Genomic DNA, 24848 nt, shown 5'->3' with positions numbered 1-24848 from the left:
GAGGCTCCCAAGGTCCCTGGTGCTTCCCTTGGGGCCTGAAGGTCCTGCTTCTTTGCTCATCTGGGACTCAAGAGCCATTGCCTTGAAAGTTCACACAAGTAAGTATGCTTGTTTGGTTTTATGTTCTTTCCTAGGGCTGCAGTTCTGGTTCTGGACACCAGGGGTCAGGCAGCCTCCTATGTCTGAGGTGCCCACTGAGCTTTTGCGGGGAGCAACTGGGGCAGAAAGAGTTATGCATAGGTCCTTCTAGCTGTCCCTCAGTCTCAGAGCTAACTTGATCTCCTGTGACTAGCATTCGCCTCCAGACCCAGCTGGTCAAAATCAAGAAAGGGTTTCCCCCCACTTCATCACCGAGCAGTCACTCACCTTGCTCCAGGTGCCCTGTAGGTCGGGTATGATGCTGAAGATGACTGAGTGGTCTCTGCCTGCCAGGAGCTCAGTCTGGAGGGATATGGACAAAAGCATGAAACCAAGGACATGTGAAAGGAGAGTGCCTTTCAAGTGCCCGGGATGAAGCTGTGAGGAAGGAGTCACTTGGTAGGAGAGTCCGAGAGACCTCCCTGGGGTGAAATTGGTAGGGACCAGATGGAGCTTCCCTGATAGCTCAGTTGGTAAAGAATCTGCCTGCAATGCAGGAGACCCCAGTTTAATTCCTGGGTCAGGAAGATCTGCTGGAGAAGGGGTAGGCTACCCACTCCAGTATTCTGGCCTGGAGAATTCCATGGATTGTATAGTCCATGGGGTCGCAAGGAGTCAGACATGACTGAGCAACTCACTTCACAGATGACAAGAGGGAGAAGGCAGCACTAGGGCAGAGAATGGCAGGCAGAGGTGAGTACGGCCAGAGGGGTAGGAAGGTAGTTGGGACAGCTGGAGTGAGCCCAGGGAGGAGGGGGAGGTCACAGGGAGGACGGTGGGACTGGATCCTGGAGCCTGTAGACTGTGTTAGCTGTCGGTTCCTCATTGCTCCAAAATTTAACACCTTACAACTACAAATATTTAATATCTAACCCAGTGTGGTCTGGGTATCTGTTCATGGCTTAGCTAGGTTGCTCTGTTTCTGGGTGTCTCACAGGCAGGTGCTGTGGCTTCAGTTCAGCTCAACTTGGGGAGGATTTGCTCCCAGGTTCATCCACAGGCTGCAGGACTGTGTTTGGACTGAGAGTCTGAGTTCCTGTCTGTTGACCTGAGTGCTCCCTCGGTTCTCTCCTTGTGACAGCTACTCAGGGCAGCTCATAACATGGGTGCCTACTTCCCCAGATCCAAAGATAGAACAGAGAGAGAGAGAGAGAAGTGGGAAGGGAGGCAGTGAGCAGGAAGGAGGGTCGGAGAGGGAACCCAGGAGAGAGCAGGTAAGAGGGAAGGGACAGATTTTTTGTCATTACATTTTGGAAGTGACCTCTCATCATTCTTGCTGTATCTTGTGGGTCAAAAGCCAGTCACTAACCACTTAGCAGTTGCACTGAAGAGGAAAAGTTAAAATTTTACATAACTTCTGCCTCTGTAACTCAGCTTGCTCCTTGCAAAGTCCAGATCACATAGGTCACGTAGTCTCAGAAAGCGGGGACTTACAATACTAGAAACTGGAGCTTATCTCACTCACCCTTGTCCTGCTCTTTGCAATCGCCCAGCCCCTGCAAACCCGCAAACCCACTTAATCATGCCTGTCCGTGTATAAAAACTCTGTAACCCCTTTGTTTGGGGCTCAGAGCTTGGAGTGTTAACTCCTCTGGGCCCACCGATGTAATAAACCTGAGTTCTCCAACTCTCCGAGTGTGGTGCTTGGTTTCTCGATTACTGGTTTCTGCAACAGCACAAGGAGTGGAGCTTCTTAGCTGGACATGGAACATGAACTATGCCCCCTGGAGATGCCCAGGTGGTCGTGTTCAGCAGGCTCACCCCAGGACTGGGAAAAGTGGCCACATTTTGGAAATGACTCGGTGATGAAAAGTGTACCTTCACTCATCATTAGAAAAGTAAAAATAAGACTATGAATTAGATGTTTTTCGTCATCTGCTGAGTCAGCCAAAAAAGAAAAAAGAAAAAGATTTTCCCCAAAGCTGCTGTAACTACAATGCTTGGTGTGGCCGAGGGAAGCAGGCACTGAGTCATCAGTGGTGGGAGGAACCCCAAGTCTTCTCCTGGAGGGTGATTTGTGCCGGGTCCCCAGATGCTCTCCCCTTTGACTCAGGGAGTCAGCTTCCAGAAGCCAGAGGCAAGGGCTAGAGATGTGCACAGAGTCCATGTGGGTGGATGGATGCCTTGTATCTAAGAGCCTCACAATGGATACCCCACCTTGTCCGGGAGGGGACCTGGTTCCTCTGGCAGTGGGACACTGCAGACAAGACCCCTTAGTGGGCCATGAACTGAGTTAGTGGATTATGTTAGGGTCCAGAAAAAACAAAACTATTGGAGAGCAGTCTCCCCTGTAAGGATGGGTGTTGCTTCCTGACTCGGTCTCAGCTATGGGGGTGTGAGGACACTGACACACGTGAGGCCCACTCCACATGGTGGGTAGAGGCAGAGAGTATGAAAACCAGGGTGTAAGTGGCTACTCAAAGATACGGCGACCGTGTACCCAGCTGAAATCTGAAAACCAATTTATACAACAGAACTCACTTTATGATTCCATTTGGCAAATATCACACACACACACACATGAAAAATGGTGTAGGAAACAGCTATCTCTGGATGCCAGGGTTTTTATAGTCTTCTTTTTTCTCCTTTGGTCTTTTATTTCCTATAATGAATGTCTTTTCCTTTCGGAATCATAAGGAAAACAATGAAAGGCGGCACACTAGGTAGGGAATAAGAAGTGGAATGGGCATGGCTTTTGCCTTGACCCCTCAGCTTTGTGGCCTCAGGTCCCAAAGGCTGGCCCAGCTAGGCAAGCTGGGTCTCACTGGGTGCAGTGGGCTGGAAGAGTGGAGCCTGTGTCCCCATTGGAGAGGTGAGCAAACTGGACTCAGAGGGGCACACAGGGCTGAGGGGTCGGCCCAGGCCTCCCAGTTCTGCACCCCTTCTGCTCCCTGGCTCCGCCACTGTTTGCAGGCTCTGTCTGGGCTGTGGTGGGCCCCCAATACCCGCCCTAATCCTCGTGTCCCCCTCCCAGTACTCCTGCCACAGCAGGCGTACTTCCTCGAGCCTTCTCTGCCAACTGGGACCTCACCAACATGAAAGTGGAGAGTGACTGACCACAGGCTGTCCTGTACCCACACCTACACCCTGTTCTCCATGCACGCTGCCCTGTGGCTGGCAGGAGGGGGTGGTGGTGCAGAGACTCCAAGGCTGGCAGACGGGAGAGGGAGCACCCCTCATTTTTCTGGGTCCTTTCTTACTTACAAAGCACCCAGGTGTATTCACTCCTGGCTGAGTTTCAGGGACAGCCAGAGCCAGGCTGGAACACTGGAGATATACTCTTTTCTCCAAGTTTCAGCTTCTTTATTTACAAAATAGGGGTTACATGGTGACTGCCACCCTGTCCATGGTAGGACTGAATTAGAACATGTACCTGCAGAGCATGCCACAAGCTGGAAGGGGCTGTGCAGACATCATTTGCTACTTTGAGGAGAGAGGGTGCCATGGCAGAGTGGTGCATAGGGGCCTGGCTTCAGGTTTGGAAAACCGGAGGTGGTGATGCTGCGCTCACATCCCCTTGGCTTACCTGAGTCTATCTGCAGCTGGGGAGCTTGCTCCAGCCAATATAACCCAAGACTCCCCTGCCTGAGGACTCTTTCTGGTACCACAGGAGATTCCTGTCCTGCAAGCTGGCATGAGGGCAGTGCTAATGCCCGGGCAACTCTCCACCCACATGGACAGAGTCAGGTCAGGTGGGAGGTTGTTTTCCAGGGAGACAGAGCCTAGTCACCCACAGCAGGGGCCACTCCTGAAAGCCCCTTCCAGTGACTTTTCTGCTTTCAGGCTCCTTTTTCCCATGTCCTCACTCATGCTTCTTGGAATCATCCCCAAAATAATGTGCCTCAAAGTCCTTGGCTTTGACCTTCTGGACTTGAGTCTCCACAACTGTAAATGCAGGCGATGCTTATCTCATTAAGTCGAGACAAAGCGCATGGAACCTCAAACTGAAGCACCAACAACATACAAACCATACTGGCACAGCAGGAGCTCAGGAAGTAGAGGAAGGACCATGAGCCGCCTGCCCACAAGGCGCAGACAGCTGCTGACAACTGCCACTGGTCATAGTGAGGCTGCGGGGCAATCGAGGAAGAGAAAGGCGACAAGGAAGATGGTGGGAAGCAAACTTCCAAAGACAGTGATCTGAGTGTCACAGGACTAAAGAGACTGTTAGTCAAGTTAAGGAGGCCTAGAAGACTTCTGCCAAAAGGTTATCATTGGTCATACAAATAACCAGATACCCAGTCAACAGCAGATGAAGTCTTTGTTGTGTCTAGGAATCAGTGCACAGTTGCAATTAAAACTCGCATTTTGTTAAATGTGCAATATACTCTTTCCTGTAAGTTTTAAGTTTCAATTGTTTCATTTTCCAAGATGAAGTGCCCATCATGCCTTGTGGAAGTTATTTCCCCTCAACTATGGGTCTCTATTTAAGTTAGCCATCCCTGTTATCTACCATCCTAGCTGACCAGGTGGAATACCCCCTTTCACCTGTCTTCCTCATTGGAAGTAATCTCCATGTGGGCAGGAACCATGCCATATCCTCATCTGTGAGGCTACAGCACTGGGCAGAGACAGATGGATGGAAGGGTGGGTAGAGGGATGAAGGAATCTACACAAAATAAGCCGTTTATTTAGGGAGGGTTGAGAGTGTCACAAGTACAGGCCCTGGATGATGTTCACGGAGTGTTTCCAGCTGTCCTTCCAGCGCTGAGCCTCTTTCACCTGCAGTGCGGTGTGCTCCTGGACCTTCTTCAGCTCCTCTTCAAATGATGCCAAATATTTCTGGGAGCAAGCAGCAGGAAGAGGCCACATGAGGAAGGACTTCTGGACTGTGCCCCCTAGAGGACACTCAGTGCTCTAGAGGGATGCTGCAACCTGCTGGCGGGTGGCTTGGAACCCATTCCAGGCACTGGCAAGAGTTCCACAAGTCATTTCTCATGTACTATGTCCAATAAAGCTCAGGCAGGCCTTGCTGTTTTCCACATTTTATGGATTGGAAAACTGAGGCTCACAGCCTTGCCTGAGGTTATTTAATTGAGAAGAGACTGAGCAGTGACTAGGCTCCTGGTCCACCTGATTCTGGACTCTGCCCTCCTTCCTAACCACCACACTATAGTCTCCTTGAAGCTCAGGGGTCCTGGCTTCCTCGAGAGGCTGAGCCCACTAGGCCTTAAGTCCTCACTGAACTCAGCAGTGGAATTGTGCCCACTGTCTGGGGCTTAGCTTGGTGGCTGGGGAAGGGCCTGCCTAGGCACTAAGGGGTCTCCAAATACCAGGGTCAGCATATCTCTGGGCAGTACAAGGTTCCTCTCTGGGGCACCAGAACCATAGGTCCAGACATCCTTGGAGTTGCAAGGTCCAGCAGGCACCCTCAGGTGCAGCTTCCTCTTTGGGGAGCCCCACGGGTCTAATAGGCCTGGGTCCAATCCTGGCTGTCATTCTTGGTGGCATAGAGGGGACACACTTCTTTATGACTCGGTATCTTCTGCAGTAACGTTGGGACCATTCTACCTTCCTCGTGGGCTTGCTACAAGAATCCAGTGGAAGCCCTGTGTTGAGAACAGAAGCTGCAGCAGCTGCTCAGTAATTATTCCACCCATCATCACTCACTGCTCCCATGGCCTCCAAGCCTCTGACTGCTCTGTCCCCTCATACTGTCTTGACTGTTCACTGGAGAGCCTTCCTTTGCCCTCCAGTCTGGGCTCCTGTGGCTCTGGGGCTCACGCCATGAGACCTGAGCTACTGCTGGAACTGGACAGGAGCTGTGGCCTGTGTCCTGGTGCCTGAGAATGTTGGCTGTCACCAGTGCTGTGCCCTGGGGTACTCTGATGCGTGTCACCTGCTCCATCTGACCAGATGCCAGGGTGCCTGGTGACGACAAGCTCCCCCCTCCTTCCCAAGGCAGCACTCCCCGGGGTGCATCCCCTCCACCTCGTCTCGTCACTCACCAGGTAGACAGCATCTCGGGCTTCCACGGATGCCAGGTGGCCCAGTGTTGTTTTGGTGGTTGTGATACATGGTGTTTTCCGGAGGAGAATCTTGTTTTGGATGGTGACTTCAGTAGGTTTGATTCCTGGCCACTTTCTACAAATAAACATGCATGAAAAGTCCTGAAGGCTTAGCTTCGTCATTTACTGTGCACCCTCCATCTCTGGTGGAAATGGTTAACATTTCTTTAAAAAAAAATTATCATACTTTAAATGCCTTAATTAAAAGAAAAACTCTTGAGCATTTAAGATTAAGCTTCTTCAAGTTCTTTTCGGCATTTTCATACAGCTTATATCCATGTGTATAGACAGTTGGGTTCTGCATGGGGAAGGGGAATCCCATGCCTCTAGGGCTTTCCCTTTTCTGGATCTCGGTTTCCTTATCACTCGCCCAGCCAGGTGCCAGTCACCAGTTCCTGGCTTGCTTTTCCTACCATGATAAAAAACCACTGCTGACAATTTAGCTGGGTAAATCACTGCCTTACTTCTTTGAGTCACATTCCTGGGGTACAGGGGATAAGCACTTCTATAGCTCTTGTCATACATGACAGACAGCTGTAGTGAATCCCAGTACTGACTGCAATCTGAGAAGGTACTCCACACTAGGACAGGCCTCTCTTTATTTCGGGGTCCCCTCATGGGTCCTTATCACACAAACTAACAGCTGCTGAGCTCTTAGTAGGTGCCACGGGCACTTCAAGCACAATCTCATTGAGCTTTCTCTTGATAATATCATGTAAGGGAGGCTGCCATGCCCATTTCACAGATAAGGAAATTGAGGCTTAGGACACAAAGCCTTTCCAAAGTCATCAGGTCTGTCCGACTTCAGAGCTCGTGCCCCTCACCATTCCACCACACCACCCCCAGCAAACACAGCCATGTGTGGTATTCACCCCTGCTCTCAGCTCTTACCTGCTCCCCCGTTCAATCAGGGGCTTCTCACTCTCTTCCTCCAGGGACAGCCCGGTGAGTTTCCTCCGTATTAGGATTGAGGTTTTCTGTTTGGGGGGCTCCATCTCTGGCAAGCAAGAGATGGGTTACTGATGGGGGCCTCATCCACAGCCTGATATTAAGGGGACCCCCGACCTTACATTTACAGAAATGAAACCTTGCTCCCCTCTTCCACACTTAAAGAGTCTCAGGCAGGAGGGTTAAAGCTGGAATATGTGAGATGTGGTTTGGATGTGCATCCCAGCTCCAAAATCCTACGTATGATGCTCTGACCTTCTCGCAGCTTCTATGAGCTCCTGAATATGCTCTTTGGAGACTTCTTTGGCTTATACTAGCTCAAAGGGGTCCTAAACTAAGAATTTCTCCTGGAATGAACACATTCAAGGTTGTCTCTCTCATGTCTGGCTCACTGACCTGCCGTTTGACATGGAGAGAAAGGGGCTCTGTTCCTGGAGTGAGACCAGCAGGCCAGAGCAGCTCTCTGCACCCTGGTCTGCAGGCATGGCGGGGCCAGGCCACTTGGCTCAGAAGCCCTATTTACAGAGCAGGTGAGGACCCCATGGGCCTGATGCAGGGGGTCTTCCTGGCCCAGGGGTTCCCCTCCAAGGTGCCGAGGCTGCCTCCCTGCTGGCTCCACTGCCTGTTCCTTCTCTAGTCTGAACTCTGGTATCTCTGCAGGCTCCACTTTCCCAAACCAGGCTCACACTTGCCAAAGAGGCCTCCACTACTAGACAGTGGCCAGCACCCCAGCATGCACATACATTTTGACCTAGAAAACCCACTTCTAGGAAGTTGTTGCCCCCAAATAGAGAAATATCGATGCAGATGTTCCTTCCAGTACAATTAGAGGAGTGAAAAGCTAGACATGGCCCGTATGCACCAGCAGGGGATTAACTAATAAAATAAGATGCACAGCAACTGGAAGTGCTCATGGAAATGGTGACTGGCTTGGCCTTGCATCCGCCCAAGGGGAAATTAGGTTACAAAGGAGCACACACCTGTGATCTACCCTCCCATCTCCCCACTGATATACACACAGGCCTGTGACCAAAGGGAAATGACCAGGAGGAGGACAGCCAATGTTACCAGCACCTATTTCTGGGAGGAAGGACCATATTCTTCTCTTTCTTTGTAACTCATATTGCATTTCTTATTTTACTATAAAAATAGTCATTGTCTTTGCAATCCAAACTTAAAAAATAAAAATAATATATTTTAATTACTTAATAGATGAGAGATAAATGGACAATATTTAATATATGATTTGAGTCTTTGCATAGTTATAAAAAGCAATTCACATAGTATAAAAAATTTAAACATCATCTAATGGGGAAAAAGACTTTAGAAATCTCTCACAATGCCACTCACCAGAGGTGGTCATCAACAGTCGGGTACCTGTTTCTCAGGCTCTGCTTTTCTCATTTTGTCCCTCTTTGCCTCTGTTTCTCTCTCACACAGATTCATTTATATACAAGTGAGGGTGCATGTTTATGTCACCTATGTGTTTTTTAAAATAGTATTACAGGTAAGTATGATTGTCACCTTGCTTTTTCCTGTGACAGTATTCCTTCAGGTGTTTCCAGCTGGCACATAGAGACCTACCACACCCACCTGAACAGCTGCATAGAATTCCCTCCTATATCTGGACCATAATTTATCCAATCCTTTATATGTGGATATTAACACTGTTTCCAATTCTTTGCAATTTCAAGCACTGCTGTGAAGAATATGCTTGAAAATGTATCTTTGGAAAAGTATGCAAGTATTTCTGCCAGATAAGTTCCCAGGGTTAGAACGGCTAGGTCAAAGCACACACGTTCAGGACTTTGAAGTCACCGACAGAGGGTTCTCCAAGAGAAGGGGTGGAGGTACACTTTTTCGAGGGGCTCTGCGGTGCTGGGGCTTCCTGCCTCACCAGTGCTGAATTTAAAAGCTTTGCCAGGCTCTTGGTGAGAAATGGTATCTTAACAATGTTTATATTTGCACTTTTCATCATTGGTGAAGTCAAGCATCTTTCAACATTTATTGACCTTTTGAATTGCATGTGTTTGCCCTGTTTACAAACTAGACCTGTTAAGAATTCTTCATACCACAGGAATATCAGGCCATTCTCTGACCTATTAGTTATTAGAAATATTTTTCCAGTTTGTGGTTTGTCCTTCCATCTTTTGACATTTTCCCTTACTTTTGTTTTGGCCACAGGGAGGTACACACCATTCCTTTACAGCTTCTAGCTCTCAAACTTAGGAAAGTTGTCCATACCCCAAGATTATGAAAATATTTAGTATTAGGATTTCATTTTTTATATGTAATCTGACTCATTAGGGATTTGCTTTTTTAGTTACAAAAAGATCATTTTAATTAAAAAAAGAAACAAAAAATTCATCAGTCCCCTCAATAGAGTATCTATTTTCATACTGGTGGAGTTGGGGGAAAGCAGACTCCTCCAGATCCATGACCTATGTCACCAACCCCCTGGGGCCAGGGCACAAAGGCCAGTGGGGCGCATACTTGCAACCTGGACATCGTCAATGGTGACCACCTCATCCAACTGCAGCAGGAACTTCTCGGTGAAGGTGGCCAAGGTGGCTATGAAAAACCGGGCGTACTTCCTTATGCATTCCTGGAGGAAACACAGGGAGCATGGTGCTATGAGAGGGCCCTGTCTCCAAAGGTAGGCTGAAGATGGGTTTGGAGAGCAGTGCGTGAGACAAAACCAGGGCCATGAGTCAACTGTGTCAAAGTTAACAGGCATCTGGTCTTTCTCCAGGAGGCTTCTCCTAAGAGTGACTTGAAGATAGGAAATGATTCTGCAATGGCCAAGGGACACACACAGACAATTTACCAAAGAGGAAAGAAAACTTGACATGGATCTTGGGAGAAAAAATTTCTCATTACTAATCAATTTAGAAAATTTTAAATGCAAGTTAAAACAGCCAATAAAGAGCATCTCCACCTATAAAACCTGCCCACTTTCATGCCCTGCTTTGGCCAGGGTGCCAGCATAGGGCCGGGCTCAGTGCTGCTGGTGGGCTGTCAGCTGGGGTGACCTCGGGGAGGGCAGGGCAGCCCTCAGCACCTAGACATGGGAGTAGAAGGCACTACTGACCTCCAGCTTCTCCTTGGTTACCACAATCAAGGCGTCCAAATCTCCCTGCCTCTTCTCTTCCACTTGACATAGAGACTCCATATCTTGGAGCTGTGCAGGGTGTCCGAGATTTGGGTGGAGCTTCTGAGCATTTTCATCCTTCAGACAATCCAGAAATCAGTGGGTTTTTTGACCTGGTCTTGAGGTCAGGACTAAGAAGTCACTGGCCTATGTCCTCTGCCAATTATGGCCATGAGGTGTGCATTGACCTGGGTGTGTGTGAAGGGCTGTGGATATGCAGAGGAGTGGCAGGTACACAAGACTGAGGCATGGCTGGAGCCAACTCCAAGGGTTAGCAAGTGGGAGAGCTGAGCATCTTCCCCGGGACAATCAGGGATTCAGTCCAATACAATCAATACCATGAACGTCCTCTGGTTCCAAGGACCAAGTGGACAATCATTGTTGATCTCAAGGTCCACAGCCCCACAGAACCAGCCAACCTACCTGTTATATCCAACAAGGAACGTGCTGAATCCTTTCCATAAAGGAGCTGTTGGCTCGGCTCTTATCCCTCCAGGGCCTATTGTCCCTCACCCCCACCCAATAATCCCAGGCCTGGCCCAACTCCTTCCTGGGACTCAGTTCTGCTGATGCCCCGCCTCTATGTCTGAACTCCCAGGGTGATCCCGGGGGCCCCACCTTCCTTTTCTCCAGCTCTTCCTGGTAATTCAAGAACTGTTCTCTGATCTCTTTGGTGGAAGCACAACATTTTTTCCAATGGTGCTCCTTGAAATTCTCCATCACCAGCCAACACACCTGGGGCAGAAGCTCCTCAAATCTCCTCATCTGGGCCCGTAATTCTGTAGGAATTGGGGGTGGGGGCCAGGGGAGAGGACTGAGCAGAGCCAAGTTGCTGGGGCCATCTCTCCAACAAAGGCTCGATGCAGTTTCCCACAGAGAAAGGCTTGGTCTACAGTGCGGCAATAGCTATTCCATCAAAAGGGGTCCTGTGGGCAAACCGGTATTAAAGATACTGGATTAAGCAAGTTCAAAGGACTTCTCACATTGCAGGACTTGCCAGCACTTTATAAACTGCACTGCACCTTTCAGCAGTTCTATTTCATCCATTCTCTCTTCAAATATCACCTTGACCCAAGTCTCCTCCTCCCCTCTGGACCTCTAAGTAGCTGCATGCCAGACCTGCTCTTTCCTTCATCTCTCTTCACCTCTTTCCTTTATTTCTAGTCCTTTGTTTTTCTGTGTTACATTTTTGGTTATTTTCTTTGGCACTAAAGCCATTCATAATTTTAAAATGTCAACGATTTATTTTTCCAATATACATAAGCTTTATTTGGTTCTCTTTATTTGGTTCTCTTTACTTGGTGGACTTCCTTGGTGGCTCAGACGGTAAAGTGTCTGCCTACAATGTGTGAGACCCGGGTTCAATCCCTGGGTCGGGAAGGTCCTCTGGAGAAGGAAATGGCAACCTACTCCAGTATTCTTGCCTGAAAAATCCCATGGACAGAGGAGCCTGGTAGGCTACAGTCCATGGGGTCACAAAGAGTCAGGCACGACTGAGCGACTTCACTTTACTTGGTTCATATTTACTTGCTCATTTTAATAGGCTTTTGCTCCTTACTCATATTTCTAATTTCCTCTTTTATTTAACTAGAAATAATTATTTATTTTATATTCTGTGTCTTGATACATTCAATATGTGAAGTCCTTACTGATCTCATTCTGTTGCCTCATGCTGAAGGTACTTTTTGCTGTGGTGTGTGTGTGTGTGTGTGTGTGTGTGTGTGTTGTTTTACAGTGAGCTCTTATTTGGGGCATTTTATGTGTGGGAATCCCTGGAGGCCTGAATTGAAAGTAGGCTTCTCTGGAGAGGATCTGTAGTATCTCTACTAAAGAAGCATCCGGGCATGACACACTCAAAATCACTTTAAGCTATCATCTAGAAATCTTTCGGATGACCCACAAACACAAAGTTGAATTCAGGTTTATCTAAGTGCAACTTCAGTTTAAACACCACAAAAGAGCTGACTTATAGATTCTCATTAGAGTTTTTCCCCTTTGTCCAGTGCCATGGTTTATAACAAGACACTTTCCTTCTAGTCAGTGGGGGAGGAGGTTTTGGTTTCTGTCTCATTCCCTTGACTCTGCAGATGGAGCCCTGTGGAGTCCCAGTTTTCTGTGGCTTGTGCCCTTTCAGGCTGCACACCTTGGGTGGTCTGGGGCTTGGTCTCTGTTCCCAGCGACCTGGAGGCCATGAAAACAGAGGCTCAAGTGGACCTGAGAGTCAGCCAAGCCCTCAAGGCAATAGCCAGAGTTACTGCTCAGTTTATCTGTGTTCCTATTCTCACTTAATCTTGAGGCCTTAAGTATTTCTTACTTTACAGCTAGCTCATCCATGCATTTAAAAGTTTATCACAAAACAGTTATATCCAGGATTTTTACATGTTTTCAGTGGGAGAGTTGCTCAGGATACTTGATTCCCTGTAGGAAATGGAAGTCTTCATTTCATGTGAACTGTCAGCCTTCCTGGGAGGGACATGATCTGCAGCATTTCCCAAACCCATGTGACCATGGAACCTTTCTTTTGAGGAAGATCACATAGGATGGAACCCCACAGAGTTTAAGTGGGGAAGCTCTGAGCTAGAGAAACCAAATGCTGCCTGTGGTTTCAATTCCAGTCATTCTACAACTACAGGAATGAGAGCCATTGTTGATTTCCCCTGTATACAGCAAGGCTGTGAGAGGTTTACTCCTCAAAAAAGTCTTGCATGGTGGATGTTATCCTTGTCTCCATTTACAGGCAAGGGGAGGTGACTTGGTCAATGTCATACATCTGGGGAATGGCAGTTCTGGGTCTTGATCTCAGGTCTGGCTACCCCCTAATCCTCTCCCTCTTCTACCCCTGCTGCCCCTCAACCCATAGCAGGCCTGTAATGGGCCCTTAGGTTTCCTGCCTTACAAGTAGAGATAATTAGGACTTAACCACTGCAAAAACACAAGTGGCTGTGGACGTGGAGAATTGGGCAAGGAGATGGGCAGCTATGGGTGTGTTTTCACAGCTCCTTTTATGTTGTTATAATCAACATAAATGGCAAGATACATCCTGCCTGCCTGTTTTCATGTCCCTGCTCTCTAGGAGGCTGTGTCTATCAAGTTCATCTCAGCCCACGCACACAGTAGACACGGTGCAAGGATTCTTCAAACGATTAAACACAGAGGCACCGTATGACCCAGCAGTTCTACTCCTAGTTATACACCCAAGAGAAATGAAATCATACATCCACACACAACATGCATGTGAATGTTTAGAGCAGCGCCATGCATAACTGCCAAATGCTGGACACAGCCAAATGTCTATCACTGAACAAATAAACAAACTATGGTATATGCACACTATGGAATATGATTCAGCCATAAAAAGGCTACATGACACTTACTAACACTGGATGAACAGAGAGGAGGTCAGTGGCTGCTGAGGGCTGGGAACATGATAGAGGGACAGAGGTTCTGCAATTCACAGTGGCGATGGTTGCACAACTCTGTGAATATATTAGAATCCACTGAATTGCAGAGTATCTTCCCACTAGCTATCTTACTTACATTTGTGTGCGTGTTCAGTTGCTTGGTCATGTCCGATTCTTTGAGACCCTTTAAATTGTAGCCTGAATTGTAGCAGGCTTCTCTGTCCACAGGATTTCCCAGGCAAGAACACTGGAGTGGGTTGTCATTTCTTCCTCCAGGGCATCTCCCTGACCCAGGGACTGAACCCGCATCTCCTGCACTGCAGGCAGATTCTCACATGGTAGTGTATATATGTCAATCCTAATCTCCCAGTTCATCCCACCCTCCCTTTCCTCCCTATTTCGTTGAGTGAATATCTCAATAAAGCTGTAAAAAATTTTCAAAGAGTGAAACATTTTTAGTGATACAAATCACTATATTTCTCAAGAAAAATCGACTTTTGGGGGGGAGGGCATTGTTTTTTCCCCAGTTAAATCTGATCAAGGTTTTTACCTAATTCTAAGATGTCAGTTTTTCACAGGGAGGCTCTTCTGCCTCATGTGACCTCCAGGTCAGGAGGGCATCATTCTGGCTGTGAGTGGCCACCCCCTTTCTGTAGCCCCACCTGCCACCTGCCTATGGTGGTCACCTGGCCACACCTACCTATGAGGCAGGAGTTGTAGTAATCGTCTGTCTGGCTGTGGTACTCCAGGATCTTTTTGCAGATGTTCTCCGCGCACTGGTCGAAGGTTTCGTACATGCAGTCGGGCCTGGTGACTGAGCGTTTCTCTTTGCGGTAAAACTCCTACGGGAGAGGGTTGACAGTGTGGGCGCCAGACCCCTCTCCAGGGGGCTCTGGCCCAAGATCCTGGCATCCTCCTCTGTGCTCTCCTCACCCCTTGGTCTTCTCAACTGCTGTCCCCCACACTGGGGTCTCTCCTCCTCCCTGTCTGTCCTTGTCACCACTGTCAGTGTCCTAGGGCTACGCGAGGCACAAGCAAGTCAATGGTAAAAGTCTATGCATCCTTCACGACTAAGATGGGTCTTCACCCATGAGACCAAGAGCTTTCTATGGAGTGCCAAGCTGGGCCACTAACACAGATGACCCAGAGCTCTGCTCCAAAGACTCACACCCAGGGGTGCCATCACATGTCATTCTTAGCTGGGTGCTGGCCCCTCAGGGACAGAGACCAGGCTTGTCCCTGGTATTGGGTATGCTAAATATCTGACACACAGGACCCAAGAAAGGTTTGGTGGCTGAATACATGGGTAATGGATGAGCTTTAATTCTAGGATGGAAAACACCACCCAAGGTGACAGAAGCTGGGTAGCTATGGTCACGGGGGCTGTAGTCCCCTTTATTCAGTTTCACCCAAAGGTCATTACTGGCAGAAGAGCGGGGAGAGCCCACTGGGGGCATGTGGCCAGCAGATGGCAGAAGGGCAGGCAGGGCCCTCACCTCCGCGACCGCCAGCAGGTGCTCGTTGCTCTCCCAGAGCAGGCTCAGGACGATGCCTTTAAAATCCCTGCAACACACAGGAGGCAGATCCCTGAGAGGGCTTGTCTAATCACACTAAATGGTGTGGACAAGACCATACGGACACAACATTCCGAGTACTCAGCAGCCCAGCCAGAACTGGACTTGGACAACTTGGGATGCCCAAGCATGCTCCCACCTCGTATTTCTACTTGTCTAGTTGAATGCCTCTTGCTTGTGCCAAGCTGTGTTTGGCCCCTTCCAAGTGTCTCTGTTCTCTTTTGTTCCTCATTACTCCTTGGAATTACTCATTCTTGCCCCAGGGCCACTGCTCACACTGATTCCTCTCCAGGGAACACAAATAACTTTCCTCTTGGTTACATTTGGTTTTCCTCTGGCCCTGGCTCAGTGGCAATCCCTGACTGCCTCATTCTAATGCCCTGAGCAGCTCTCAGCTTTATAGCCTCCCCATTGGGGCTCTGGGGATTGACATGTGTGACTGGCTGATTGATTAACCCCATCTCTCCTACAGTGTGTCTGTTTTCGTTCACCACAGAATCCCCTGTCCAGTGCCTGCACCTGTCAGTGTCTCTGTCTTGGTTGAGAGAAGAAAGAATGATTTCTTATAAATATTAATCAAATGAGCAGGCCTGCCTGTAGGACCAAACATCCTCTTTCTGATACATCTGGCCTTTAGGCTGACTGTGCACACCAGGTGCTTTACTGAACAAATCTGCCCATATCTAGCGAATATTCCTGTCAGTAAGGTCAACTGTCTCAATACCAAGAGTGAAATAAGGGACTGATGTGTTAGAACCGCACATACCTGGAGGACAACTATTTTTTCAAAATTTCTGTAAAGTGATGCAGTGACTGTTTTACACACACATCATTTTTGACCAGTTTCTAAAATATATGTATATATATTTTTAAATTCCCTCAAATTAAAAAAAAATGGAGAAGAAAATGGCAACCCCCTCCAGTATTCTTGCCTGGAGAATCCCATGGACAGAGGAGCCTGGCAGGCTACAGTCCATGGGCTTGCAAAGAGTCAGACACAACTTAGAGACTAAACCACCACCAAACTAAAAAAAGGGACTTCTCTGGTGGTCCAGTGGTTAGGACGCTGTTCTTCCACTGCAGGGGGCACAGGTCCAATTCCCTGTTGGGGAACTAAGATCCTGCATGCCTCTTGGCCAAAAAACGTGTGTGTGTGTGTGTGTGTGATGTGCTCTTTCATTTACAAATTCACTCATCATAATTAAAGAAAATTAGAAATAGGCCGAAAAGCAAGATGGAAAAATTAATGCTAACATTTACTATATTTCCTTCTGCTGATGTTTAAATTGGTTTGGAATTAGGTTCTTGTGCTTTTTACATTCCGTGCCCTTTAAAGTGTTCCCCCTACATTATGCTATCATTTTAAATGGCTGTGTAACACCACTGGGTATGTATGTATGCTTTTAAGCCCTCTTTGGAAAATCAACCTGGCACCTGGTTTATGGGGTTCCCAACTTCATAGGTGGGTAAGGAAAACCTTACAGTATGGTGGGGACCTTAAGAAGAGAGGATTTCATCCAAATCTATAGGTACTGTGGGTGAAATCTGACTTGTCTTCCTAGTGTCAAGAGGCTTTTAAGAGTCTAATCTGAGATTCTTTATGAAAAGTTCCAGCAATGCAAACATAAAAGTTTTGGTGATCAGTTACCACTCTTGCTGCATTTATGTAAATAATCAGGCCAAATCTAAAGAGACCAGACTTGTTTCATAAACAAGAATCAAAAAGAAGGGCAACAGAAATTTTACATTTCAATAACTATAGCACTCTCTCGTGATTAGTAAATCCTAACCCTATTTGTTAGCTCTGAGGATTCATGACTTCCCTGGAAACTGGACCAGATCTTGCCATCACGCATATTTTGTTAATTCTTATCAAATCTCAACTCTTCTGCTGTTGTTAGTCACTGAGTCACGTCTGACTCTTTTGTGACCTCACTTGAGGACTGTAGCCCACCAGGCATCTCTGTCCATGGGATTTCCCAGGCAAGAATATTGGAGTGGGCTGCCATTCCCTTCTCCAGGCTCAATTCTTCTAGCCTCCTTTATATCTGGCTATAACTCCTCATATTAATATTTCTAATTTTTCTCCCACCCTCCTGACTTTATGTCACTGAGAACTGAACCCTAAATGTCTAGGTCCCTGTTGGGACTTGCAATTGTTCTATAGCTGGCTTTTCCTCCAGGATCCAAAGAAGCCCTGCCAGGTGGAACTGCGTGATGGGCAACTGGAATGCCAGGAGCTGCTCCCAAGTGGGCCACTCTGGGGCTTCAGGCCCCATGTCTATAAAGCTCCTTGACTGGCTGCCCTACGACCAAGCCGCAAGAGATGGAGCAGGTGCCCTTTAATAAACAAAAGGTGACTGAACAGAAATAAACAGATTGTTCAAAGGAAAGAAGAATGTCTTCTTGATGAATGCCTAAATTTGGTGAAAATGTCTCTCAATAAATTTATGTGAAATAGGCTGAGACAAACAGACCTTGGCCCTTACCAGTCCCCTCGCAGACCTGCTTTGTCCCTCTCCAGCTTATTTTCCCCTCAGTGGAGTCAGATTTAGCTGCCAACTGACAAAGATGACAGGTTAAAATGGAGTTAAAGGAAATGGCATTGACACTTACTCCGCTGGAGGAGGCTTGTCACCGAGCACCTGGTACTTTCTATCCAGTCGGTTGGGCTTGGTGTACCGCGTGACGCTGTGGGGCAAAGGTGGGTTAATGCTCTGCAAGCTGGAGACAGACACAAGCAGATCTGAGTCTGTGGGAGCCCTACCCAGACCTGCCTGTGCAGCCCAGCCCTTCAAGCTGCTGCCCCACCCCTTGACAGCTCTGCACGCAGCCTTATAGTAGGGATGGAGCCCTACCCGCTGAAACCCACACAAGGCCGGGGGGAGGGACGGAGGGGCTCCAGCCCCGAAAGTAGAATCCTTGCTACCCTGTGGTGAGGACCCAAAGAAACACAGGTTGAGAGCCCCAGGTAGGGATGTCAAATTTTCAAATAAAAGCACATATTAAATTTGAATTTGTAACACATTATATCCAACTATACTTCAATAACATAAATTTTTAAATAAACTTGAATTTCATATAAGCAATAAGCAATTTTTCACATACACACCATGTATTATTTGGGACATACTCATATTAAAAAATGTGTTGTTTTTCTGAAATTCAAATGTAACTGGACATCCTGAATTTTCATCTGGCAGCCTGAGCAGCATGTATATTTCACTGGTAACCACTGAGAGATTGATTATACAAATGGACAATGGCTATACCGTATATACATAGAGAACCCTGGCTGATAAGCTGTAACAACCGGCCTAGGACACCAAGCCCTTAGCTACAATAAACAATTCAGGAAGCCGGCCTGCTGGAAGTCAGACTTGGAGGAAGACAATTGTTACCTTTAGTAACAATCCAGGAAGCCAATAATACCCCCTGTAACAATCAACCCCACAGGGCCAGGACCTGCTCAGTACCTGACAGCTCCCTTAGATTCTGTCCCTGCTTCCGATTCAGGACGAACAAGTCAAATACATACCCCTAACCATCACACAGGATGCCCACCGCTCTTGGGCCTCCTCCAGCCTTCCCAGGGCAGCCACCACCAACAGGGCACATCTGAAGCCTTCCCTTTTCTCCACTACACCCCTTTCCCACTCCCTTGCCTGCCTTTGTGTCTCTGCTAAAACGGAAGTGAGAGTGGCTGATTCCCTGGTTGTAGCAAGCTCTGCATAGTCTTTGCTTTTCCCATTTGGTTGGTCTTTATTTCCACACTGCAGATGGCAGGCCTGTTCAAAAAGACTTTCTGGATGTACGCAAAGCAGGAATCTCTTCAGTGTCACTTCTTCAAAACCAATAATTAAACTAGGTCAATAATGGCTCATCAAAGACTCAGAAAGTCAGGTCAGCCCTGTGGCTTCTGTCATCCACCTTCTATAAAATCGGTGTCAGGGGCCATCCAGGGCCCATGCTCACTGAGCCATGAGTCTAACGACCCTGACAGGGCATAGTGGGCAGAACACATGGCCAGGATGCAGAGACCCAGAGCTCCCAAGACTCCGTGATGTCATCCAAGGAATGCCACCTCCAAGGTCATGCCCTCTGACAGACACAGTGTGTATGGGATGTAGCTGTCACTGTGGCTAACCACCCAACGCCCTACAGGTTCTTAGGGTGGAGGGCTGTGAGAGTCAAGCCACTGGGCAGGGATGAGAATAGACCTGTCTAAAGCTGGCTTTGGATTTGGCCCCTTGCAGGGTCCCAACTTGGAAGGTCCCTATTTGGAGAGTCTGTGAGCACAGGAGACACATTCTGAGGACACGGGCTGGCAAAGGGTAGCCTCTGGCCTCCATCTGGGGGTCGGGGTTGAGTCTGGGGAGGGGAGACTGCAGGCAGCCTGGCCTCTCTACCTTGCTACCGAGGTGGCACTGGCGATGGACAAGTCCTTCTTCAAGGAGTGCTCTGCTCGGTTCCGGAGTCGCCTCAAGGCTTTGGGTGATGGGTACCCAGGAGAACAACAGAGGATCCAAGGTGAGGAGGGACCAGGTGGCACCCCCAGCTACCCCACTGTCAGCACCTGAATCCATAGGCCTGTCTGGCCCTACCTGTCTGGGACCGTTCTTTGTCACACTGAAGGGTTGAGGACTTTGAGTCAGGAAACCTGAAACCAAAGGAAAGGATGTGAGCTTTTCCCCAATGACCAAGAGGATGGCTCAGGCCAGGCACTGGGCACCATCCTGGTTAGCCCACAATGCCACATGAATCTGCCCAATCGTGAGCTCCACTTCAGAGGAGGAAGCTGAGGCTCTGAGGGGAGAAAGAAGCCCCTGCACAAGGTCACAGCTGTTAGGGTGGGCTCACATGGGGACTGGCCCCTGAAGGCTTGGGCCCCACTGTTCACACCCGGGCCACTCACTGCAGGATCCTCTTGACCACCTCCACAGCTGGGTCTTCAATCATGGACTTCCCCATGCGGCTTGGCTGGGCAAAGGACTCAGGGGTGACCATGTCTACCTTAGCCTCTTCTTCATAGACTTCTGAAGATAACAAGATGTCACTATCTACCTCCAGGTCAGTCAAGACGTTGTCCTGCAGGCCAAAGAGCAGGGCCTGAGTGTGGGTGTCAGGGAGGCAGGCAGGCTGGGTTCCCATCCCAGGTGCTGCAGGCTGACCACGTTGAGCCTCTCTCGCCCCTTCTGTGAAGCAGCAGGGATCATATATACCTTAGACGGCCATTCATTCATTCATTCATGTGTGCATGCCGAGACCTTCAGAAGTATTTCTTGAGTGCCTGCTTTCTGCAAGGCTCTCCCTGGGCCTGGGACACAGGGTAAAGGGGCCACATGTGACTCTTATCCTCATGGAGCTTACAGTCTGGTCAGAGAGACAAGACATTTAATATGGACTTCTACAAATAAATGGTCAAGTTGGGGCTAGTGCAATGAAAACAAAGTTACAGCATCTTCCCTGAGGCTGAGAGTCATGAACTGGGCTACTCGCCGATGTGCCCCGGTGGTGTTTTTGAGCAAAGGACAAGTAAACAAATGAGTGCATGGATAAGTGCGTGGCCACCTCCACCTTGAGTTGCAGAAACAGTGAGTGAGGGACCCACCATGAGCCCCACCATGAGCACTTAGTTGAGCTATGCCCTGTTTTATTTTGTGTCTTGGCTGCACTGTAAACCCTGGAGGGAAGGACCCCAGCAGGACTCCTGAGTTCCGTCTCGTGGGGCTCAGTACTGTTGGTGTGATGAAAGCTTAGTGCTGGCAGCACAGCAGGAAGATCCTCCCCACAGAAGGAAGGGCTGGTCCAAAGCATGGCAGTGAGAGGCGGGGCCTGAGGGTGGTCAGAGCACAACTCGAGGGGCATCCACTTATGCTGCCATCGGCTCTATGACAGGTCCTCCTGGAAGCTGGTTGAGACCTCTCGTGAAAGCTTGGTGAGAGAGGTTGAGTGTGGGGTGAGGGTGACAGGCTCTGTCCTCTTGGAGCACACAGTCTAGGGGAGACAGCTCCTAAAAGGGGGACCTCACTGAATGGTCTATGGGTTCACGAAGAAGTAGAACATGCCACAGGGGTCAGGAGATGCTGGCCCAAACTAGTGGGTGAGTGAAGGCCTGGGGGCAAGTGAGCTCGTAGGGGGACCAGAGAAATGAAGGGGTCAAGGAAGGCCTGGTGAGGATCTGGATCTTATCCTGAGGACAGGAGAGGGACACGGGCAGACTGGCCTTCTCCAAGAGGCCTGGCTGCAGCTCAGGGAATGGATCACAGGGGGAAGTGAGAGGATCAGGACAGGATCAGGATCTTTTGCACAGATGGGGGGCTTGGACAAGGTAGTGGGGGTGGAATGGGGAGAAGCCGGTGGCTGCTAATAGGAGCGGGTGGGAAGGAAGAGGCTGAGAGGTGAGACTTCCCTGAGAGCTGAGGGCCCTGATGGGGTGGGGAGGTGCTGCCAGGAGGTGATGGATCTCCGAAGGGACCAGTGCAGGGAAGTGGCCCATCTGGGATGTGAACCCAGATCTGACTCCACAGTCTGTGGCCTTTCTAAGGCATCCCTGCAGGCCTGATGTCCAGCAGGGGCCTGGGAGGTCTCTCCCTGGGATCTGCTGAACCCTGTGGGATACCTGTGAGCCCAGCCCCCCAGCTCAGATGCTCTTCACCATGGCTGCCCCATCCCATTCCTTACAGGAAAGGCCAGGTGAGTCATGGATAACATGTCCAGCTTGCAGTTGAGATACTCAATCCTTTGGCTCAGTTTTTCTTTCCAAGTTCGAATAAGGCCAAGGAGGTCTTCTGTGCTCACTACCTAGTGAGAAAATGGAGGGAAAAAGCCACAGGAAGCAGGCTGCAGGTGGGCAGGCTGACTCCATGTGGACTGCGGGAACCGGCTGGCTGGTGAGGACACCTCTTGGATCCAGGGAGGCCCCCCTCTTGCAGGGAGGGCCCTGGAGGAATGAGGAGCCCTGGGCCAGCTCTCTTGGGTGACTCTACTGGGCCGTGGGTCCTTCCTCGATGGGGCATCAGGAGTACTATTCCTGGTTCTATGGGTTTGTTCTGAGCCAATGGTTTAAACTTACTTGACTTCCTTGGTGGCTCAGAGTATAGGTAAAGAATCTGCCTGCAGTGCAGGAGACCCGGGTTTCGTCCCTGGGTCAGGAAGATCCCCTGGGGAAGGGCAGGGCAACCCACTCCAATTTTCTTGCCTGGAGAATTCCATGGACAGAGGAGCCATGGCCTCAGAGGCCATGAGGTTGCAAAAGAGTCGGACACAACTGAGCAACTGAACAACAACAAACAATGATAAAACTTCAACTCGGTTACTGAAACAAAAGAGAAAAGATCTTCTGGCCAGGACACCAGGTTTACAAGTGCCTGGCTGGGCTGGGGAGAAAAGTACTCAGGGTGGCCAGGACACGCTGGCCACAGGGGTGTCACGGGGGACAGAGACATGCACTAGAGGCAGGAGAACAAGCAAGTCAACGAGGTAAACATGCAGAGACCTGCTTGGCTGATCAGGGCCTGGCAGGCACTTAGAACCTCACTTCTCTCAGACTTCATTCCAATTTGGACTTATTACCATTTATATATAGAAAATGGAAGTAACCAGTTTATGCACACTGGTCAAAACAAAGGGAAAATCAAACAAAAGATGGTTGTTCAGAGGGCAGAGTCCTGCTTCCGTTACTCATCCAGGGCTGCATTCTAATTATAAGGAGGGAGGCCTTGCGACATCAGAGTGGGAGGGAGGCCAGACTCAAGCCCCCATGCTCACTGGCCTCAACATGCCTGCTAGGGAGGTGCTGGGGGCCAGGGGCAATGGCTGGTTTCTCTTCTCTTCCTTAATTCCATTGAATAAAACAGAGATGAAGTAGGAAGACTCAGAGGCCCTGCTGGTGGTAGAGAAATCTAGACCACAGATGTGAGTTTATTCCAGTTAACAATTCTAGCATGCATCTTTACTATCCACAGCTTAGCATCTACTGAACACTTACTTGTTTATTCCTTTTTAAGCTTCGGCACATTTCTACCTTGCTTTGAAGCTGTTCTAGAGAAGAATTTAATCCCTCTGTCTGCAAATTGGATTTTGCCACCTAGACAAACCAGAGGTTCAGAGATTTACTTCCAGAATACTTATTTTGATCAAGAAAAAGTTTAGCAAATCATTATCTCAGAGATGGATTAAATATGAGAAAAATAAAATCAGAGGGAAAATGCAAAGCTGTATTAGAAACTAGTCCAATGCAAATTTAAAGGATTTTTTTTTCCTGCCAAATAAATAAGTTTCAAAAATAAAACTGGTGATCCCCATTACTGGTTGAGGGTGTTGGGAGGACACACTCAGGCCCTGTTGGTGAGGGGGTATCTGTACAAGCCACCTGGAAAGCACAAAGAGCCTGAAAACACTCCTGCTCTAGCCCAGGAATTCTAGCTCTGGGAGGCACCCTATGGACATCATCAGGGCTTCCAGTGAAGGCATGTCTATCACACCACTGCGTGTAATAACGTGAAACCCACTAAGAATTCCTCCAAAAAGGAATGGTTAAATAAAAATGGCAACACATTTGGGAGAGAGAAGCCATCAAAGTGATGTTTTTGAAGAAACTTTTCAGCTTAAACAAAGTTTTTACTGCAGCTTAAAAAACTGTAATCAATAGCACCCTTATCCCCACTGCCCTGACCCTCACTCCAGTGCCACTGAGCCCAGGTCATGGGACCCTGCTGAACCAGCCACGGCTCCAGCCTCATTGCACCCCCGAGTTTTCTTCTTCAAGCTCTCTCTCTCTCCTTGGCTCCACCTCCCCCAGGATTTTTTTGATGATGTCTCCAGGACACTGCTCCACACCCTCCTGCCTGGCTGGCTCCTCCTTCTCCATCAAGCCTTGGGAAGCACTACTTCCCCAGTCCAGAGGAAATCCTCTCCTCTATGTCTCCACGCACCTTATGCGGCCCTCTTGTCCTCTGTAGCCCAAATGGCCTGGCACTGCCTGAATTTCCGGTGTCACAGACATGGGTTCACATTTTGGCCCCACAATTTAGGAACATTGTGTTCTTAATGTCTCTCTGCCTCAATTTCTTTGTTTCTAAAATGGGCTAAGAACAGCTCTTGTGAGGACTCATATAATTCATCAAAATAAGCCCACTAAGATGCGGGCTGCATGATAACTCAGTGGATGTTAGAAGCTATTATGGTTTAATCTCTGACTTCCTGGCCGGAGTGCAAGTCCCAGAGGGGCAGAGACCACACCGGTATCCCCGGCATCTGGGACAGTGCCTGGGGTGCAAGTGTGTGATAAACATCCAGCAGATGAAGAACGTATCTGTCCTACCTCGCACTTGAGGTTTACTTGCAAATTTGTCAGCAAGCGCTGGATTTTCTCTATGAAAATAAGGTCCACAGACAGGTTATGGAATTTACTTTCAAACTTGCTGATGAACTCATTAGCCTTAAAGAAAGAGAAAAAAGTAAAGGAATGGGGCTTAATTTGGAACTTTTGGACTGTGGAAGCAGAGGGGGACAGGCCCACCTAATGGGTGGAAAGGGGGCTTGACCGGCCTATTAGGCAGTGAGCAAGGCAACTATGTAACCGGGTGTCACAGGAGTCTGGCTAGAGGTCAGGGTGTGGCCTACT

At 48.8% G+C, this 24848-nt stretch overlaps 1 protein-coding gene across 10 annotated transcripts in view; it reads right to left on the bottom strand.

The window, feature by feature from the left end:
• Positions 1–4748: 4748 nt before the first annotated feature.
• The window catches only part of CCDC180 (coiled-coil domain containing 180), a 62509-nt gene continuing 42409 nt past the window's right edge, over positions 4749–24848 (bottom strand). For all 10 annotated transcript variants that reach the window (XM_086415981.1, XM_086415972.1, XM_086415976.1 and 7 more), the window contains 15 exons: positions 24546–24662; positions 23211–23309; positions 21905–22024; positions 20136–20308; positions 19825–19880; positions 19630–19708; positions 17837–17911; positions 15143–15209; positions 14347–14488; positions 10864–11024; positions 10186–10323; positions 9588–9699; positions 7038–7143; positions 6087–6222; positions 4749–4920 (listed from right to left, as the gene is read on the bottom strand). In XM_086415981.1, the coding sequence (XP_086272107.1) occupies positions 4789–4920; positions 6087–6222; positions 7038–7143; positions 9588–9699; positions 10186–10323; positions 10864–11024; positions 14347–14488; positions 15143–15209; positions 17837–17911; positions 19630–19708; positions 19825–19880; positions 20136–20308; positions 21905–22024; positions 23211–23309; positions 24546–24662 (1713 nt within the window). In that variant the 3' untranslated portion in view covers positions 4749–4788. The remainder of the gene's footprint in view (positions 4921–6086; positions 6223–7037; positions 7144–9587; positions 9700–10185; positions 10324–10863; positions 11025–14346; positions 14489–15142; positions 15210–17836; positions 17912–19629; positions 19709–19824; positions 19881–20135; positions 20309–21904; positions 22025–23210; positions 23310–24545; positions 24663–24848) is intronic.

This window comes from Bos grunniens, chromosome 8 (genome assembly GCF_055505025.1).
Source record: "Bos grunniens cultivar Pamir isolate PY7600 chromosome 8, Bosgru_T2T1.0, whole genome shotgun sequence".
NCBI lineage: Eukaryota > Metazoa > Chordata > Mammalia > Artiodactyla > Bovidae > Bos > Bos grunniens.
The sequence above is the reverse complement of the archived record's forward strand: the minus strand, read 5'-3'. Positions and strand labels throughout refer to the sequence as shown.